This window comes from Sodiomyces alkalinus (genome assembly GCF_003711515.1).
Source record: "Sodiomyces alkalinus F11 unplaced genomic scaffold SODALscaffold_2, whole genome shotgun sequence".
NCBI lineage: Eukaryota > Fungi > Ascomycota > Sordariomycetes > Glomerellales > Plectosphaerellaceae > Sodiomyces > Sodiomyces alkalinus.
In genome coordinates this window covers 2208327-2226354 of record NW_021167080.1, presented here as the reverse complement: position 1 = coordinate 2226354, position 18028 = coordinate 2208327, and the positions used below count along the sequence as shown (strand labels likewise).

Below are 18028 nucleotides of genomic sequence, written 5' to 3'. Positions count from 1 at the left end.
CCCCCCCCGGGATTTTTCGAGCACGTTGAATGGACAAACGGCCGATCGCCTTTGCCAGGCTCAGAACGCGAGCCCTTGACACTTTTGCCATTAGAGGAGTTGCCAAGTTGCATGCTAGTCGTGCTGTCCAGAGACGCTAGGCCTAAGACAACTCGCCAGGCGACAGTGTTGCTTCTGTGCTTGGTGCTATTACGTGCGGTGTTGGATTTCTTTCGAGACTCGGCGACACAGGAGCGGCAAGTACGTCAGGGGGATCATACCGGGCCGCTGAACTGACAAAGCATAAAAGAGTACGCTGAACTCCCGAAGTACTCAGCGTGTAAGGCAGGGGTGAGCATGCCCGGAATCGATCGAGGTTTGTTCAAGGTTCTAAGCGCAAAGCAGCAATGTAACTGTTCAAGAAAGCCAAAAGCAATCAAATATTATGACTAGGTAGGCGCGTGCCCGTAGAGGTCGACCTAGCCAAGCCCAATATCAAGGTCTCTTCACGAGAGACATGCGACGCCAGCATTCTTATGTGCCCGGTTGGCTTTGTCTGTGCAATACTTTACGGAGCAAACCAGAGGACCGCATGCTTTTGTCTCGACGACTATCTTACTCGACTCTAAAAGCGAATCTCAGAAGAATGAGGACCCATGCATTACTTTATGAACTAGGACCCGAAGAACACGGTGCCACCCACCTGCCTATTAAGTGAGCGGCGCCAGGTAACGCAGAACAGTGCCGCGCACCCCATCAATTGCGCCAAAAAGTTGTCCACTGGTGTACACCTTCCGTCTTCTATATCCGTAGGGACTCAGAAAGGACGGCATATCCACACTGCATGAAACGACACCAAGAGCCAGCCCCCAGCTCTGGTGCGCCCCACGACAAATAAGCCCAACAGGTCGTTTCAAGTCGTCGGAGCCTAGGCGTTGATATGCGTAATGTAAGTTTGGTCTACATCATATAGGACGGACGACAGATCCGAAATGTTCTTGTCATGGGTGACACCATGCTTGTCAAATAAATTAGCACCTGCTAGACCAACTTAACACCTGGGTGCCTCTCTGTCGCTACATGGATGCTGTCAGCGGGCTCGTGGAGTGTGCTTCGACGTTGGTTGGCACGGCCCTAGTTCTCGGAAGATCAACGGCCAGGGGTTGTGACGCCCTTCTGCAACTTGGGTGGAAGAGAAGGTGGAGGGCCCAGGAAGATAACGCCAATCGGGGCGTCGCTTAAGGCGGGAAAGACCCAAACAACACGATCCCTCGGGCGAGAGACGTTCTGCGGACGTGGCCTCCGTGTTGTCTTCCTGTCCACCTCCTGCCAAAGGAGCATCCACATGATTCGAGTACTGGACGTGGCAAGTCGAGTCGGAAAGCTACTAAATATGATTGTTTCGTACTCGGAAGCACCAGGAGAGGAAGACTATAATACGGACATTGGGGATCATCAGGGGAGCCCGCTCCAGGCTAAAATGGCAAGGCGTGTGGGGATTATTGCGTTGCTAGCCCATCCTAGGTCACTGTCAATGAAACGCCCTGATAGGCAAGTAGGGTATTACCTGTACCTAATTACATGTAGTAGAAATACGGAGTACGGAGCCGAGGTAGGTTTGTACCCATACAATTTCAGACACAGGCCTTGTTTGTACCTTATAAACCGTCTGGCAGAGAAGAGTATTGAGCGATTGCAGAACACATTAGGTTAAATGCACAGGCAATTTTTCTTCATCTTTTCAATGATACCAATGATATTCTTCCTTACCTTGCCTAGTACCATCAAGTGTCAAGAAATAATTACAAATAGGTAGGTATTATTATAGCCTAGGTGTGTGCATACCTCACTGCCGTCCTGTGACTCGCGCACCCTGCTCTTACTGGCTGGTCGTAAATAGTCGTGATTGATTGGGCCTTAGACGACTGGGTACCCACTCTGCCAACGAACCACAGAGCCCTATTGACCTTCGTCCGAAGTACGTGTAAATAAGGTAAGGTACTCTACATATTCGTATGTATGTAAACTCTGTACTCCGTCCTGCGGTTGGCATCAACATGGCGGCTTTCCTTCCCCCTCGTCTCCGTTCGTTCACTCTTCGCTCCCATATCTTTCCTCTTATCTCGCCGGAGCCTTCGGAGACATATCCGTACAGTCAGACTTGTATTTATCAGGCAGCCACTGACAATATATACGCAACCGCCGAGGCTCCTCCCCCCACCCCACCTGCCTGTGAATGGGAAAGTTTCAAGGTACGTACGCCACGAAGTACCACCTAGCATCTCACTTTTGAATTACAACGTACCAAAATCCCCGCCCATCTACCATTCCTAATATGCATTATAGTACGTTGTACATCGGATCTCAGATCTGTCTAGCCGCATCATACAAGTTATACTTGCTTCGGACACAGGAATAAAGCTTCTATCCATACTTATCCCCGAGGTCACCTGTTCTTGTTCTTGCATACGACAATTGATACCCGCCAACCGGGGTTCTACCGATACCTTAAAGATCTTGGAAGGAACCTAGCTACCTACGATCAAGACTTCCACCAAAGCAATCATTTTATCTCTTTATCTCTGAATGAATGAACAAGTCCTCTAGTCCACCATCGCCTCCTCTAGGTAGTGCGCCACCATTACCATTACCACCTTTGGTATTTACATTCACACCTGCACCGAGCACACGAAAAGTCTTGTGCTTTGCCTACGAAAATCTGCATAAACTCTTCCTCGAGTCGACTATTTCTTGTTGTTACACGGTAACGGAACTTTGACGCTTTCTTATATCTCGTCCGGATATCTCACGGTATTACTTTATTTACCCTCGAAATTCATCATTCATCCACCACGCGTCAAGTTATAAGGAGTGAAACTAGCAACACCTATCAACACTCAGTCAAAGGCGTTATAGTCCTAACGCCCCGCCATTGACTGTCCTTTTACTTTCTTTTCCAAGGGTGGAATTATATGAATCCATCAACTTTTCATCACTTCGTTATCTCTTTTCAGTATGACTGATCCAGACCAATGCATCATATGCCTGGAAAGTTTGGAGCCTGCAGCTGAGGATGTGGGTGTGGCCGACTCGGAAATGGCGGGTGACCCTTCACCATCCAAGGAAGCACGTTCTAAACAATCAGCCCCAACGTCGCCACCAAGCCAGAGATGCAAAGCATCGTCTTGCACTCACCCACACAAACAAGCTGGCTTCAGTCCTCCCGATGAGAACACCTTCATCGCGACACTCGTTGGCTGCAATCATGTTATCCATGATCGCTGCATTAGGAGCTGGGCCAACAACTCCAACACATGTCCCATTTGTCGCGCCACCTTCAATGAAGTCAAGCTCTCCACCAAGATCGATGGTAAGTGCGATATCATTATTTCTTTCCCCTCCTTCGCTTGTTTCTCGTCTTCGCTTCCTCTGTTCCCCTTCCCCCATGGGACTATGCTCTCTCCGGACATCGACGTCAGCTAATACGTCGACAATCAACAGGCCCCATAGTAGACTCATACCCGGTCCAAGACAAGATACAGACCCAGGAGTTCGACCTTAGCGAATGGCTCCAGGAAAATCCCGACGAATCCGAGGAAGAAACGCCATGTCCCATTTGTGGCACGGCTGAACGCCCCGACATCCTTCTGCTTTGTGACGCCTGCGACGCCGCTTATCACACCCACTGCATCGGCTTGGATCACGTTCCCAGCGGCTCGTGGTACTGTCTCGAGTGTGCCGATCTTATTGATCCTCAGCTCTCTCCCGACAACACTTCCGACTGGGAGACCCAAGTCACGTCGGGTCGTTCTCGTGGCAGGTCCAGCGGGAGGCCGTTTACCCGAACTCGCGAGCGGCAGAGGCGAGCCCGTCGCCAGGCTCGATCCGTCGAGTGGCAGGGCGCTTGGGGCCGAATTGCGGGCCGCGTTTTCGACGCCACGAATATTGACCTTGATAACCATGAGGACGACGATAGTTTCGAGGGGTTCCGGCGGTCCCTGCAGCAGCGCGAGCGGGAACTTCGCGAGTACCAGCAGTGGGAACGGCGCCTCGCCATTGCCAGCCGTCAGGGAGCTCGGGAGACCTTTGCCATGGGCATTCCCAGGGCCATCGGCGAACGACTGGATATTGCCCAGCCTGTTGAACAAGAAACCCCCGAAGAGCAAAAGGCCTGGAACGAACTCGACAGAATCAGGGAGACCGAAAACCCCGGTGCCCAGAACAGGCGGAAGCGCAAGTCCGCCACATCGTCTCCACGCGAGCCTGCATCGGAAGAGCCGCAACGAAAGTTGAAGCGACCGCGCACTCGCCGACTTGTTCTGCATGGCGAGGCATCAGGCTCTGGCATTTCGGGTTCGGGAGCTGCGTCAGCCTCGGCCACGTCGTCGACCTCTACCGTGCCACCTGTTCCGCAAGCACAACGTAGCGCCGAAGAACCCTCGTTCCTATCATCATTGCTCCGCGAGGTCGAGACCGGTCCACCGTCCGACGACGAAAACGGCCGCACTTACTTCAGCTCGGGATATGGCGTGGAAGCATCGTCCCCAGCAGCCTCGCCCGGCGCCTCATCCCACAATTCTCCGAGAAATCTGTCTCTTACACCACCCCCGCTCCCTAGACCAACTTCACCGAGCACACTGAGCTCGCATATCGAACCAGTCTTTCCCAAGGCCAACTACTCTCCCGCCCGCTCAGCCGGCGAAACCAGCGATTCGGATAATCCCCCCCGCAGCATGGCCCTCGAGATACGACATCCCCGCCCTCGCAGGCCCGATCGGAGACAAGGGTCCCCACGACAGGCTCGGTCTCAGGACAGCTCGCCGACAAGGCAGGACATTACCCTGCGGGCGAAGGAGAAGATCAACGGCATCGTCCTAGCCGCGCTGAAGCCACACTGGCGAGCTAAGAAGCTCACTGTGGATCAGTATTCGAACATCAACCGCGATGTTTCGCGCAAGCTCTATGACAGCATTCGTGACGCTTCGGCACTGGACGACGACGCCGGCAAGAAAAATTGGGAAAAGGTGGCTGCGGAAGAAGTGGCTCAGGCGATTTCGGGTTTGAAGGCTTGATCGAGTGGCTTTTGCTGCCACGAAGAGATATTTCAGGCGTTTGGGAGGACCAGGCGGACAACGGACAAAGAGCACAGAGGCGATATAGATACCCAGGTGCGAATCATTTGAGGCATGGTGCCCTGGAATTTTCTCGGGACCGGGCGGAACTGATGCTTATTATTCCCTGTATGCCAGGGCCACGGCGGCTTAAGTTCAGGTTCTGAATTCGAGTTACGGAGTATGGTATTTTATGGACTGTATATCTTGAGTGGTTTTCGCGGGTGTTTATTATGAAGGTAAATAGACGGAAGACGACAAATATCATGAAGAGGCTCTAGGACACGGGGACTCGAGGTTCGGAACGCGTAAGCGGGTGCTTCGTTTTCTCTCCATTGTGATTGTTCGCATTGAGCCTGAGGGCACGCAGTTTAGCTAAGAGGTCTCTCGCCACTCGTCACGAAACAAAAGCAAGGTAACCAATGCGGTCAAGGAACAGGGCCCTTATTGTTGCAAGCTGACCGAAAGCTTCCGCGTCGGAAGGATACCAGATTTGCAGCGAGGGGATTGCGTCTTGCAGGCAATGTCAGCAGAATCTATCTAACAGCAACCCGGTGGGTACGTAAAAACGGCAGGTACCGCTAGCGAAATAAGACTGCTCTCACTCTGGGCACTCGAACAATGATCAGGACGTTCTGGAGGAACAGGTCTTGACGATAAGGTTATGGTGCCCATATTGGTGAAAGGGGAAAGAAAGAGGGAACAAATCGCGTCCATGGCAGATTTTGTGTGTTGGCGCGGGCTCGGGGCTGGGCTTCTCTTGGTGCCTCAGGCACAAATCTTCGTTACATAATTCGATGCTAGGTTATGTAAGCTCGAATTTCTGGGCCACTGCGCGGTACGTACTCGCGACAGATCAAACGGCTGCAAAAAAGTTGATTCCCAGCATCCATCTTCCCAACTCAATTCGAAGCACGCGAGTAGAGAGGAGCGAAAGCCCGCTCCCCTGCCACGATAATAGCCGGATATGTCAGCCTCGAGTAGGGGAGCGAATATTGTTCGTAGTATTCTGCGAAGTAAGAACATCCCTGCGTGTCTCGTTGTTGAACGAAAATGCTGATCTGGGAACGAACTCTTCTTCTCATAGCACCCTCAGCATCCCCCAATGTGTGCAGACGATGCGCTAGGGGCAGCATTCAGATTCGATTCCCGGCTGCGAATGCGTTTTCCTTACCATCCTCGCGTCCCTATTCCGGCGCTGCCGCCGCATCAGTAACGACCAGCAACACCCCGATTGACCCCCCCACCGCCTCGAATGTGCCCCTTGAGCCGGTCAAGGGCTCTGCGAAACAGCATTACCGCATAAAGTCGGGCATTATCCTGACGCGTGCTCCCCTCCTGACGGCGGAACCCACTTCCTTCGAGTCGTCTTTTTACTTCTACCAGAAGCGTCTCAACGAGCGGCTCTGCATGCCGTTTGTCACGTCCGTATTCTTCAAGCCCGACACGCCTGCGCTGATCGACTGGAACCTCAAGGTCAAGGACCGGAAAGGCACGGTGGCGAAGGAGCTGGGCATTTACAATGGCAAGGCGTCTCGGGCGTGGGACGACGAGCTCAAGGTCGGCGATCCGCTGAGCAAGTACGAGAGCCTCCACAATGCGCTGCTCAAGGATGCCGAGATGCGGGTCAGTGACGATGCCGAGATCATTCCCGAGGAGGACCGGGTGCCGGTTGAGAAGCCGCAAGATCGTGTGTCGGAGGCCGACAAGACGGGTGACGTCCGGAGGTTGGACCGCGCTATGGACAGGACGCTGTACCTGGTCGTCAAGGGCAAGGACGGCAATTGGGCTTTCCTGAGCAGCTCAGTCGCAACGGATGAGAATCTCCATGAGGTGGGCATCCCTCCCCCCTTTTCCTTTTCCTTTTCCTTTTCCTTCATCTTGTTTCTTTCTCTTTTCCTCTGTTATACGTCCCGACAGGCTTTCCGTCGGTTGGGATCACTGCGATGAACCATAGCTGACACGACACTGCAGACGGCGAAACGTGTCCTAGATCAGGGCGCCGGCGTCAACATGAACACGTGGATTGTAGGACGTGTTCCTGTCGCGCACCACGTCGTCCGCCCCGTCTTCAACGAGGACGGCACGTTGGAGTCCCGTGGAGAGAAGACTTTCTATCTCAAGGGCCGCATCATGGCTGGTCAAGCAAACCTTGAGGGGAACCCATTCGGCTACACTGACTTCAAGTGGCTGACGAGGGAAGAGCTCCAGTCGGTGCTGGAGCCGAGATACTTTCACAGCGTACGGAATATGATGGCCGATAGATAGTGTGTGAGCTGGCCAATTCAGGGTTTGTATTATACGATCTGTACTACATTGTCTCGAGCCTAGCTCTGAAGTTGCCGCCTAGCCTTCAGGCTGGGCTGTGTATTTTTGCAGCATGGGTATTTGGTTAGATTTTTTCTGCCCCTGTATAAATGATATTGTCCCACTGCCTCCGATATTTCATGCCCTGGTCTCTTGAAATTGGATGACACCTTCCATCCGGATCCGTCATAATTGGCGATAGTTTGGGTCGCGTATCTTTGTGGTATTTCTAAAGCAACTCGAGGAGAATGGACAGTGATAAGGTGCATCTCGGGGGGGAGAAGACGATAATGAAGAGATGCTAATATACCTAGGTACCCGGATACCCGTACAGGGGAACGAAAAAAAAATCGCCTCGAAAGCTGAGGATCTCCTTGCGTGAACTGGGAATCGAACCCAGGGCTCCCCGATGGCAACGGAGAATTTTACCACTAAACCATTCACGCTTCTTAGGAGTTAAAAGTTGTGCTCGCAGAACGACTAGTTGAACGGAGGTGATCTGTTGCGGTAGACGGAAGTGGATCATGCGAGTCGGCCATGCGGGACCCTACGGTAATTATACGGCAGCTACCTCAACCAAAACTACGGGGCATAATACAACGACGCCGGGCAAGCTTGGCAGCACCTACTTCTCCATCTCAGAGGGCTGGATGGCCGGTCGGCCCAGTTGGACTATCTGTCCTGGTCCGATCCGGACGGTATTGCGGCTCACATCCCAGAAACCGTCTTCCCACTCAGGGAGCCGTTGTTTCATGTTTCCCTGTCTCTTGTGGCAGAGCGCCAGGAAAACCATGGCCGTCATATAGCCTACGGACGACCGTTAGACCGGAAGCTCCACGGAAGGAGGGGCGAAGAGAGGTGGAAGTTCGACTTACTGTCGAAGCCCGCGGAATGTGCTGCCGCCTTATGGCCGTAACCATACATCACCCTTTGCCAATCAACGGCCGGTTCCTTTCCCTTCCATCTCTTGTACAAATCCTCCAGAGGGTCGCCACCCTCGATCGGGTTCTCCTCAAGGGCGAGGACTTTCGTGTCCAAGATGCGGGGGAAGAGTTCAAACAGCTGGACACTAAACTGGGACCAGGTGTTGGGAAGTGCGCCGATGAATGCATCGTACAGGAAACACAAGTCGTAGAGGAGGTTGTGGCCGACAAGAATGGGCCGGGACGATTGGAGCTTTTTCTCCCAGTTGCGCAGCTTACTCTGAAGGTCCCGCTCCAGAGCATCCTGCTGTGGTGTCTCAGAAGGATTGCTGCCGTAAACGAGCTCCGGCTGAACAAGGCCGGCGAATTTTCCTCCACAAAGCGCTTCGATGACAATGCGCAGACCAGCTTGCGTCTTCAGGGCCTTTTCAAGCTTGCGAGCTTTGTTATTGATACGCTGACGTTACAGTCAGCAACATGCTGCCATCGAACGGACTGGCAATCTTACCTCCGCGTCTGCCGCCTCATCCTTGATTTGAACCCTCATTCCATGGCTGGAATTGAATGAATAGGTTTCACAAAGCGGGTAGTTGTCGTGTATGAGTTGTCGCACGATCCGCTGATAGAGCGCATTACGACTCACGCTCTCCGTGGGAAGACATATCACGAGGCTTTCGGTGTCCTTGGGGACAGGGTCAGCTAAAGGCCAGCTTCCTTCTCATGGATAGGCAGGGTCATTACATCACCCCTCTGAGACCACCAGTCTTGGATGCTTTCGGCCGTCTCGATCTGAAAGGTTTCTGCAGCATCGTCGAGCTCCCTCGCCTCAACTGGCACGAAGGGCCGAGCGCTGTGAAAACGGCTTATGGCTCTGGCATGCTCCTCGCGGCTAAGGTAGGGGACACCCGCGTTGTGATAGGTCTCTATCCCACTCAAGGTTATTGGGTCAACTCCATGAGCCTTGAGGAACTTGAGGGCCGAGTAGGAGAAGTCGACCAGACGATCTTGTTTTGCTGCAAAGTCGTATGCCGTCCTTGTGTCTTCGAGGAACAAGCTGTTGACTTTGAAGGCGTAAGACGATAGAGTATATGATCCTACTCCTCGGCATGGTAACCAGATTAGTTGGATGAACCAGAACCTATTTCCCACCGGGGCTCTGTCTGGCTTGAGTGAACGAACCCTTGAACGAACTCTTGGAGAAACTAAGCAAGGTCAAACCCAGCTCGAGTATGTTGTGCATGGTTGCACCTTGGCGGGCAGCTGTGTAGGCCTGATCCTCCTTTGATTCGATCCCGGTGATAGAATCATCGTGGAAGGAGGTGACTCCTCCCGACATCTCCAAGTCGATGACGGCATAGTCACATTGGGCGATATTCTGAAGGATTGCAGGCAGCTTAGCCCAGAAGTTGTCAGACCCAATATTCATATTGACTACTCCTAGAGCAAAGGAAAATAAGAGGGCCAGTAGTCATCGGCTTATTGGCTCGGACTGAGATGTGGTCAGAGTAATCAATGTTGAGGTGTTGCTTCCTGTCTCAGCGGCGTTGTCCCTGGTTCAAGGTACGTGGGATTGTAGTGGTAAACTAAATACCTTGGAGAAGTTGTCTAGGGGCGATATCTATAAGGTCATAACAATAAGTTCCAGAAACTTCATGGAAGATGTTACGAATCGTTGCGATGATACAAGGGTGTTGATGGGATTGGACGTGACCACCTGAATATTGTAGATGCGAAACAGCCTTTCTATCTAGGGCATTCATTCATACCTTGGAAATTCATTCAAAGGCAGGTGTATAGGTAGCAGTTGAGACTGCCGTGTACAGATATATGTTCCAGCTGTCACTTCTTGGATCCAACTACCTCAGGGATCAACCAATTCCACAGCGTGTAGATGCTCATATCCGACAAGAGAACAGCAAGCAATTGCTGGACATCGATCCAATACAAACAGTGGAAGCTATTCCCTTTATTTTCAGTGAGAGAGCCTCTCTTCCCGATAAGATGATTCACCATGAGGGCAGTGTAAGTTGAAACAGGTCACGCTTTCCTGACGAAGATAGTAAGCCAGTGCAAACCTGGACGACTTATCTTGGATTCTTGGTTGCTTTCGACCTTGACAAACTCGTGTGCATCTTTCTACGTGTATGACTACGTTATTGCGTCTAACAGCCTCCATATTTGGGTAGATAGAAAGAAGAAAGGATCCAGTGTCTCCAACATCAGCTGCTTAGCTATTGTGATATGATGTCGGCGGAATGTGTCAATGAAGCAATCGAGTCCGGAATTATTTGGTGGGGGCACTGACATGGTGACTCCCCGCATGAAATGTACTAATCCCGATTTCAGTTAGCGTTCTGTTTCCGATCACAGGTCATTTCGTACCAGATGACAAAGCCATGAAAAGACTAGCATCTCTTAGGGGACTACTTTATGTCAAATGAATCTTACATAGAGTCCCAAGTACCAAGCTATCAGCTATCATCGGCTCAACGCCAAGATAAGCCAGCCGACACGAGGTACCGAGGCTAATCTGGCCGAGTTAACGGAAGGTAAACTACACCGTCTATGGAATGCAGAAGTCAGGCACGACACCGCCGGACAAAGACGAACAACAAACCGACAAGTCCGACCGAACATGGACATGTCGCCCGTTTTCATGGTGTAATTATTTCATTTCCGCATTGCAGCTGCTTAACAATGGCTACCATTCGACTTTCGACTAATTCATAACATTGATCAACTCTCCTTTCCCATCCCACATCACTTCTATGCTGCTCTGTTCCCAACCCGTTGATTCAACATGTCTGACGCCTCTTCCACCTCGACGGTGCGTCCCGCAGTTCGGACGCCAGACGCGTTCTCCTCCTCACACCCTCTACCGAACTCCTTATCCTCCCTGTCCTCGTCAAGACACTCCTCCTCCTCCTCTCATGTGTCCAAAACGTATAAACAAGCGTCGACTCTCTTCTTGACGCGACGCTTGCCCGAAGCCCTCTCCACCATTCTCCCCGTCATCCAATCGTCGACAGGGACCGATGATCCGGCCGATCCCGCCCCGGTGGCCAGGGCTTCACGCTCCACCAGGGTTAAAGTGTGGACGCTCTATCTTACTATACTGAACGCCATTGTAGAGCTCGATCCCGACGAGGGGAAAGAGGCCTTCGGCGGACAGGACTGGCGAGCATTGTGCTCCAAAGTCAAAGACGGCGAGGTTTGGGATGAGGTTGTCCGGTATGGATATCATGGTGTGGAAGGGGACCTTGATCCGGACGTTGTTGTAAACCTGTAAGTTTCACAAGTGATCTGCCCACAGTCCCGCGTTCCCCCGTTCCCGCCCTCGATCCCAAATTGGTCCTCCCGCTTACTCTCGGCGTCCATTTCCATAGTGCCACCCTCCTCCTCGCCCATTCCCGAACCCAGCATCTCAATCAGAAACGGCTAGAGAACTATCTCGCCGCGTCACTGGCACCTAATCTCGATCTCACCAACCGCTTCTCCGAATCGCCGAATCCCTCCGGAAGGTTCCATTCCCGTCACCGGTCTCCGGCAAAGCGGACTGGCGGCACCGACACACCACAGGACCTGAACTCTAGAGTCAAGATCCTCGAGCTCTACACACTCCATGTCTTGCCGCGGAACGAAGAGTGGGATTATGCCCGGGAATTCATCAGCATGAGCTCGATCCTAGACGACGAGCGTAGGGAAGCCTTCCTGCAAGCACTGCAGAGCTTACAGGATGACCAAGAAAAGGCGGAGCGCAGAGAGGCAGAAGCACGGCGCGAAGAGGAGGAGCGGCAAAGGCGCGAAATCGAGGAGGCCAGACGCCTCAGGGCCAAGAACGAGGAACGGGAACGCAAGAGGTTAGAGGAGCAGAGGGCGCTTCGGGATGGAAGCGAAGTGGACTATGGCGTCGAAAAGACGCCGAGCATAGCTGGGTCAAGCAAAGGATCCAAGACCAACCGGCCGAACCCGGGTACCGCGCCAGGACCCCCGGCTCCTAAGGGGGGCCTGGCCCGGCCGAGGGGCAAGACCACGACTTCGGTGCCTACGTTCGGAACTCGTGCCACCATGGTCATGTCTCGCCTGGCGGGGCTCATGGAGCAACTCAGAGCTTCGTTCCGGACCAATCCCTTGCTCTTGATGCGGTTACTAGCTTTTGTGCTGGGGCTTCTCCTCGTCTTGGGACAGAAGAACATTCGGGAACGGGCGCAGCGGGTTATCAAGACTGGATGGGACAAAATCAAGGCCACGGCGGGGATGGGAGTCAAGGTGAGCTACATGTAGCGCAATCACTTACTCAGTGATAATCCTTATGACGCATGGGAGAACGTGCCGTGCCAAACTTGTAACTACTCGTACTGTGCTCTTCAGTTTCTAATTTTTGATGTAGCTTTTAAGGTAGTAGACATGATTGTACAGTACAGCCTTCCGTTACGTCCACTGATCCTTGAGAAATCGTGCAAGCCCGAACCATTCCGAGGGTATCTGTATCAGCCAGTCGTCAATAGAAATTTCTGCCTCGCAGCCCAGTAATGGATCCTCCCCTTTGAAAACCCTCATTGCTACCCAAGACGCCAGACTCCTGATGCATGCGAACGCGGATCACTCCTCGACTGCAAGCAGTCTCTTTTTCTACAGCAATCTCCACCATGACAACCACTCCATAACAAAAAAAAAAAAAAAAAAAAAAAAAAGGCCCCGACCCGGGCTGCACTGTCGCTAGTAATTCGCCGCCCGGTTCGTTTTCTTCTGGTAGAACAAGTCTGTCCTCGAACTACCCAGGTTGATGATCTTGGGGCACCCGTCGCGGTCCTTCTCTAGGCGGGTGCACTCGAAGCAGTAGAAAGCGTCCGAGATGCCCTCGCCACCGCAGACGACGCACTTGTTCTGGTAGTTGCCGAAGCTGCACTCGTCACAGATGCGCACGAGGGTGGTGGGACGCACGTAGGAGTCGCACACGGGGCATTTGCCGTCGCACTTGTCGCAGAGGCGTCCGATGGCGATGCCGGATTGCTTGCGGCACATGACGAGGTCGCTGAACAGAGACGTGTTAGAAAATCGTTTCTTCTTGCCAGAAGTGAGGGAGGTTGAAGAGAGAGCGGGATGTCAGACTCACGGGTGATGGCGAGACATTGTGGCGAAATGTTATCGCTGACAGGTCTTGCTGCTCGTCCGGAAAAAAAAAATTAAAAAAATTGTGCCGGGTGTCCCTGAACAGGTTTGAGTATCTCCGGGATCATGCGCTCGAGAGGGGCGGAGAGATGTTGCGTTGGTGAAGTAGCTCGCGGGGAAATGGAAGATGCATTGATAGATTCTATTTTCTTCCTTTGTATCACCGGGTACCTTAGGGAGGTTCTTGATGCTGGCTGCGATGCTTATTCAGCAAGGTGCAGGTGACGTCGGTTGTCATGCTACTGTATCATTGGCTGGCTCGACTGCGATCGCCCCCGTGTGGTGGTTCTCGACGTGTCGACCGGGGGAACATCTACGTGATTACCTGTATCTCCTCCAGATCTCTCGTAACTTACCCGACGGATATCAGCATATCCTGCAGCGTTCCAGAGCCGCCGTAAAAGGTCCCAAGACGCCGACGCTAAGCCCAAACCTAGCTTGGTCATGGTCGAAATCGAAGTGGAAGAACAGAAGTAAGTCTCGTTCATATTGCGACAAGGCGGTGGGAGAACAGACTCTCTAATTACGTTCAAGGGCCACCCTACCCGACGAGGAAACCGGCTCGACACCAGCGGAAGATGTCGCTGCTCAGAAGCGCAAGGCGTCATCTCCCCCATTAACCGCCCAAGACGCATCACCATCACCCAAACGGCAAAAGATCGATGACGAGTCGGAGGATGCACTGCAGGAGACCGAAGTGAACCAAGTCGCTAACGTCCCTACACGAGCGTCGGACAATCAGGATGCGGTCCGGGAGGATGAGCCGACTGGCAGCAAGACAGCCCGACCACGAGCAATACCTTCGAAGGAAGAGGAGAAGAAGCGCGGTCAACGGCTGTTCGGCGGCTTGCTAAGCACACTTAGTCAGACCTCGAGCACCAGTTCCCAGCAGAAGCGACGCAGAGAGATCGAGCAACGACAGCAAGAAAGGGCACAGAAACAGAAGGCCGAGGGAGAACGGCGCCTCTCTGAGAGGTTAGCCGCGGTCAATGCGGTTCGGCAAGAGGAGCAGAAACCTTTCGAAGAGAAAGTGGTTGGTGAAAGTCTCAACCCCCCGGCAGATGCATTCGCTTTTTCTGCCGTCTAGTTTGTGAGGGGTCCATGTCGTCTGATTTCTTCTCGCATGTGTAGATGAAGACACGCCATGCGAACCTCCTGGCCCGGGCTCACTCTCTGCAGACCAAAGCAGAACCTCAAATTGTGGGTAGAAGAGACAGCCACTTGGACAAGTTGACAGTCCTTTGGAGCCATGTCAACACGGCCATTACGCATGTACTGACGAGAACTGGGCAGTACTACCGGCCGTGGAAGCTTAACCGGAAACAAGCAGACACGATTGACGAACAAATTTCGGCCGCCAAAGCAATTATATCAAGGGAAGTTGAAGAACTCGAGCTCCGCAAAGAAGAGTATGACAGGAGACATGGCCACCGCAGGCCTGACAACATGAAGAGGCGAGATGAGAAGCCGACGGAGGTGGTGGGAGCCGCTGATAGTTTAGCGTCCGCGCCCCCCGATGTCCATGCAAAAGCTGCTAACGCGTCGCCGGGCCATAGCCGTAAAGGGAGCCATGATAGCAAGGATCATGATGAGTCTGGCGATATCGTTGTGGAGGGCGAGGAGGATACAGTAATGTACTAATGCCATCAGATCGACGAACGTGGCAGCTTTTTCTTTCGGGGTATGCGCCGGCAACCAGGGACACGCGTTTCTTCCAATCCCCGCCCGCTCTAACATACCCCGGTCCCCCTTACTTTCATACTGCTATCCTTCTGTTCTCGATGGTCGCTTTGGAGGTTGGGACGATGTTTTTTTAAAAGATATGCAAGTGGGATGCGAGGAGATGATGTACAAGTACTCCGTACCTAGTATGGTCTGTACAGTGTACGTCCGTCCTCGCAGGTGGCGTAAGAGCGAGGATTCACTAAGGTACACGGATATCGCGTAGATGATACCGCCACCACCCACCGCCATATGATACCGTAAGGTACCTACCTATGCAAGTCAAACGTCAAGCTAGTCCGAATTGCGTGCCCTCGGCCCTTGTACCGTTACTCCGTACACTTACAACGTACAGCGTACAACGTAGCACCTTCCTAACTTGCCCCCCACAATCTTTTTGTGTCCAGACCCTTTCGCAACCCCACCGCCTCCGTTGGCATCCCCGGATCCTGGTGCATCGCTGCCATGTGACTGACCTCGTTCACATATACCTAAAGTTCAAGACCGACAGCCTTCGGTTGCTGGGTGATTTGTTTTGGGGAGCCAAGTCAAGTCAGTTCCTACGAAGTATAAAGACAAAGGACCACATCAGGTTTGGGGACGAGGAAGTACGAAATACGAGACTTGCAGCAATTGCGGTGAATGACGTGAAATCCGACGGCGGGGTATTATAAGTACGAGTATATCCAATATCCAACGGAGATGCGGTGGGTGTCGGGTTCCTTTCTACCCCGCCTCCTTTCTGTTTCCTACTCCGCTTCAGATTAAAGTCGGATATCGGCAACAGTTGTGAGCGGAAGGTGATAAACCACAGGCTCGGTTCATCGACACTTATACATACATCAAAGAAAAGAAAACAACGCTTTCAATCGTGGGCCTCCCCGGCATAGAGCGAATCGTCGGTTTGTAATCATCAGAAGACTCGAAATCCCCCTTCCTTTCTTCCCCCGGGTTATCCGCAGTCATGATGGCGCCCCCCACCAAGCTCACCCCAGACGACCCCCGCGTCGAGCGAAAGACCATCGAGGTCCGCGGCAAGACCTACGCTTATATCCTGGGCAAGCCGGAGGGCACCGACACGCCCAAAGACACCGTGGTCCTGATCCACGGCTTCCCCGATACCAGCTTCGGCTGGCGCTACCAGATCCCCTTTTTCCAGTCCCTCGGCTATCAAGTCATCGCCCCCAACATGCTGGGCTATGAAGGGACCTCCTGCCCCGAAGACCTCGAGTCCTTCAGTCTCAAGAGCATGTCCGACGACGTGGCCGCCATCTGCGCATCCCTCCTCGGCCCGGAGACCCAGATCATCCTCGGCGGCCACGACTGGGGCGGCTTCCTCGTCTGGCGCCTCGCCCTATGGCACCCGAACCTGATCCGCGGCGTCTTCTCCATCTGCACCCCGTACGCGCCGCCGACCCCGCGGCCGATCGACCTCCGCGCGCTGGTCGAGTCCGGCAGGCTCCCGCACTGGGGGTACCAGCTGCAGCTCGCCAGCGGCGAGGTCGAGGAGAAGCTGACCACGCCGGAGGACATCCGGCGCTTCCTCGCGTGCGTATGGCTCGCCACGGGGCCCAACGGCGAGCACGGCTTCTCCGTCGAGAAGGGCGTGCTGTTCGACGAGCTCCCCAAGATGGGCGAGTCGCCCGTGCTCAGCCCCGAGGAGATGGACGAGTACGTCCGCGCCTTCACCGCCGGCGGCCTCCGTGGCCCGCTGAACTGGTACCGCACCAAGAGCATCGTTTTCGAGGAGGAAAAGCCGCTCGCCGACAAGGGGCCCTGCAAGGTCGCGGTGCCGAGCTTGTTCGTGCAGGCTACCCACGACGCCGCCCTCCCTGCGTCCATGTCGGCCGGCATGGAGAAGCACTTTGAGGACCTGACCACCAAGTCCGTCGTCACGACGCACTGGGCCATGGTTATGGCGCCGGACGAAGTCAACGCTATCCTGAAGGATTGGATTGAAAGCAAGTTGTATGGAGAGGCCAAGCCCTCCTTGTGATATTAGGCCCTTCAGCGTCAATATTCCAAGTCCAACATTGGTGTTTTGGCTCCCTTCACTAGGCGTGCACCGTTGCGAAGAGACTGAGAGTTGAATCTGACAGAAACGATGTGCCATTGCGTGCTTTGAATTGGTGCAGTTTACCGGACCTGCGCACGGGTCGAGGTTCGACTCGGGCCGTATATACAGATTATTCCATCATTGCATGATGTACCCCGTTTTCAAAGCTTCTAGCTACCTACTGAGACACCATGACGTGTTGTAATACCGGCTGCATGGTCCTAAGTGTGCGTCATTTCGCCCTAGCGCATAACAGCATCCTCTGCTGCGTTCCTGCCTTGCCAGGGCAAAGGAGGTGGTTGTCGGGGGGCGAGGGCCAGACCCCGGCGGTAGAGTGTGGTCCCGCCGGACTTTGATGCCCTTAACTATACAGGTTGATTTAATCTTTTGGTCGTGGTGGAAACCATTTATCCCCGAGTCACCTGTAAGCAGAACTCGAAATACAATGCGGTCGGGCCAGGCGGGCATAGAACAGACCATCGTATGAACTGTCCCTTTCCTGGATGGCGGCAACAGCCGTCTCGAACTGTCACGACGACTCCACAATCGCCCTCGCCCTAATCCGAGACTTCACAGACTGCGCCGCAGGAGGATCGGAACAACGACCGTGTGCGGGTGTACGGGTGTACGGGTGTACGGGTTGTACCGGCGCTCTGTTTCTGCGTGTACGCCTCGGAACTCTGATTGCGACGCCGCTGGACTTCCTCGAACCACCCATCGAATCGTTCCTCCCCTTTATTTGTGTCTTGTGCTTCGCC

General features: G+C 53.6%; 8 protein-coding genes and 1 non-coding gene across 9 annotated transcripts; 6 read left to right on the top strand and 3 right to left on the bottom strand.

Annotated features, from left to right (window-relative positions):
- The first annotated feature begins 6 nt into the window (after window positions 1-6).
- SODALDRAFT_376285 (hypothetical protein) lies at window positions 7-1227 on the top strand. Its single transcript, XM_028614801.1, has 7 exons — window positions 7-106; window positions 167-240; window positions 329-355; window positions 433-533; window positions 657-764; window positions 840-857; window positions 953-1227. The coding sequence occupies exons 1-7, from the start codon at window positions 30-32 to the stop codon at window positions 1007-1009; spliced, it is 462 nt and encodes a 153-aa protein (XP_028468306.1). The 5' UTR covers window positions 7-29; the 3' UTR covers window positions 1010-1227.
- Window positions 1228-2994: 1767 nt separating this feature from the next.
- Window positions 2995-5051, top strand: SODALDRAFT_356495 (hypothetical protein; the record flags this gene model as incomplete). The annotated part of the gene is made up of 3 exons (XM_028613915.1): window positions 2995-3109; window positions 3188-3349; window positions 3481-5051. The coding sequence occupies 3 exons, from the start codon at window positions 2995-2997 to the stop codon at window positions 5049-5051; spliced, it is 1848 nt and encodes a 615-aa protein (XP_028468305.1).
- Window positions 5052-6057: 1006 nt separating this feature from the next.
- SODALDRAFT_338275 (hypothetical protein) lies at window positions 6058-7358 on the top strand (the record flags this gene model as incomplete). Its single annotated transcript, XM_028612762.1, has 3 exons — window positions 6058-6106; window positions 6187-6923; window positions 7065-7358. The coding sequence occupies 3 exons, from the start codon at window positions 6058-6060 to the stop codon at window positions 7356-7358; spliced, it is 1080 nt and encodes a 359-aa protein (XP_028468304.1).
- Window positions 7359-7772: 414 nt separating this feature from the next.
- Window positions 7773-7843, bottom strand: SODALDRAFT_t49. The gene has a single exon. It is a non-coding gene; the product is annotated as a tRNA-Gly (tRNA).
- Window positions 7844-8017: 174 nt separating this feature from the next.
- On the bottom strand, window positions 8018-9746 carry SODALDRAFT_376280 (hypothetical protein; the record flags this gene model as incomplete). The annotated part of the gene is made up of 5 exons (XM_028614800.1): window positions 8018-8204; window positions 8273-8777; window positions 8829-9002; window positions 9062-9381; window positions 9470-9746. The coding sequence occupies 5 exons, from the start codon at window positions 9744-9746 to the stop codon at window positions 8023-8025; spliced, it is 1458 nt and encodes a 485-aa protein (XP_028468303.1). The 3' UTR covers window positions 8018-8022.
- A 1160-nt stretch (window positions 9747-10906) lies between these two features.
- On the top strand, window positions 10907-12887 carry SODALDRAFT_330220 (hypothetical protein). Its single transcript, XM_028611151.1, has 2 exons — window positions 10907-11605; window positions 11707-12887. Exons 1-2 carry the CDS (start codon window positions 11121-11123, stop codon window positions 12602-12604), a joined length of 1383 nt encoding a protein of 460 aa, XP_028468302.1. The 5' UTR covers window positions 10907-11120; the 3' UTR covers window positions 12605-12887.
- Window positions 12888-12991: 104 nt separating this feature from the next.
- Window positions 12992-13618, bottom strand: SODALDRAFT_330219 (pre-mRNA splicing factor ini1). The gene is made up of 2 exons (XM_028611150.1): window positions 13437-13618; window positions 12992-13355 (listed from the first exon to the last, which is right to left on the bottom strand). Exons 1-2 carry the CDS (start codon window positions 13451-13453, stop codon window positions 13040-13042), a joined length of 333 nt encoding a protein of 110 aa, XP_028468301.1. The 5' UTR covers window positions 13454-13618; the 3' UTR covers window positions 12992-13039.
- A 305-nt stretch (window positions 13619-13923) lies between these two features.
- On the top strand, window positions 13924-15519 carry SODALDRAFT_330217 (hypothetical protein). Its single transcript, XM_028611149.1, has 4 exons — window positions 13924-13965; window positions 14027-14525; window positions 14624-14692; window positions 14786-15519. Exons 1-4 carry the CDS (start codon window positions 13937-13939, stop codon window positions 15131-15133), a joined length of 945 nt encoding a protein of 314 aa, XP_028468300.1. The 5' UTR covers window positions 13924-13936; the 3' UTR covers window positions 15134-15519.
- Window positions 15520-16033: 514 nt separating this feature from the next.
- SODALDRAFT_97385 (epoxide hydrolase) lies at window positions 16034-17327 on the top strand. Its single transcript, XM_028615831.1, has one exon. The coding sequence runs from the start codon at window positions 16179-16181 to the stop codon at window positions 17208-17210; it is 1032 nt and encodes a 343-aa protein (XP_028468299.1). The 5' UTR covers window positions 16034-16178; the 3' UTR covers window positions 17211-17327.
- Window positions 17328-18028: the final 701 nt, after the last annotated feature.

What these genes read in the sequence shown, in the direction of transcription:
- SODALDRAFT_376285 (XM_028614801.1), top strand. Translation starts at nt 30, where the DNA reads ATGGACAAACGGCCGATCGCCTTTGCCAGGCTCAGAACGCGAGCCCTT. An exon ending in CGGCGACACAGGAGCGGCAA is followed by an intron (nt 241 to 328) that starts GTACGTCAGGGG and finishes CGTGTAAGGCAG; the next exon opens with GGGTGAGCATGCCCGGAATC. An exon ending in TTATGTGCCCGGTTGGCTTT is followed by an intron (nt 534 to 656) that starts GTCTGTGCAATA and finishes TTTATGAACTAG; the next exon opens with GACCCGAAGAACACGGTGCC.
- SODALDRAFT_330220 (XM_028611151.1), top strand. Translation starts at nt 11,121, where the DNA reads ATGTCTGACGCCTCTTCCACCTCGACGGTGCGTCCCGCAGTTCGGACG. An exon ending in CCGGACGTTGTTGTAAACCT is followed by an intron (nt 11,606 to 11,706) that starts GTAAGTTTCACA and finishes CCATTTCCATAG; the next exon opens with TGCCACCCTCCTCCTCGCCC.
- SODALDRAFT_330217 (XM_028611149.1), top strand. Translation starts at nt 13,937, where the DNA reads ATGGTCGAAATCGAAGTGGAAGAACAGAA. An exon ending in ATCGAAGTGGAAGAACAGAA is followed by an intron (nt 13,966 to 14,026) that starts GTAAGTCTCGTT and finishes ATTACGTTCAAG; the next exon opens with GGCCACCCTACCCGACGAGG. An exon ending in AACCTTTCGAAGAGAAAGTG is followed by an intron (nt 14,526 to 14,623) that starts GTTGGTGAAAGT and finishes TCGCATGTGTAG; the next exon opens with ATGAAGACACGCCATGCGAA.
- SODALDRAFT_97385 (XM_028615831.1), top strand. Translation starts at nt 16,179, where the DNA reads ATGATGGCGCCCCCCACCAAGCTCACCCCAGACGACCCCCGCGTCGAG.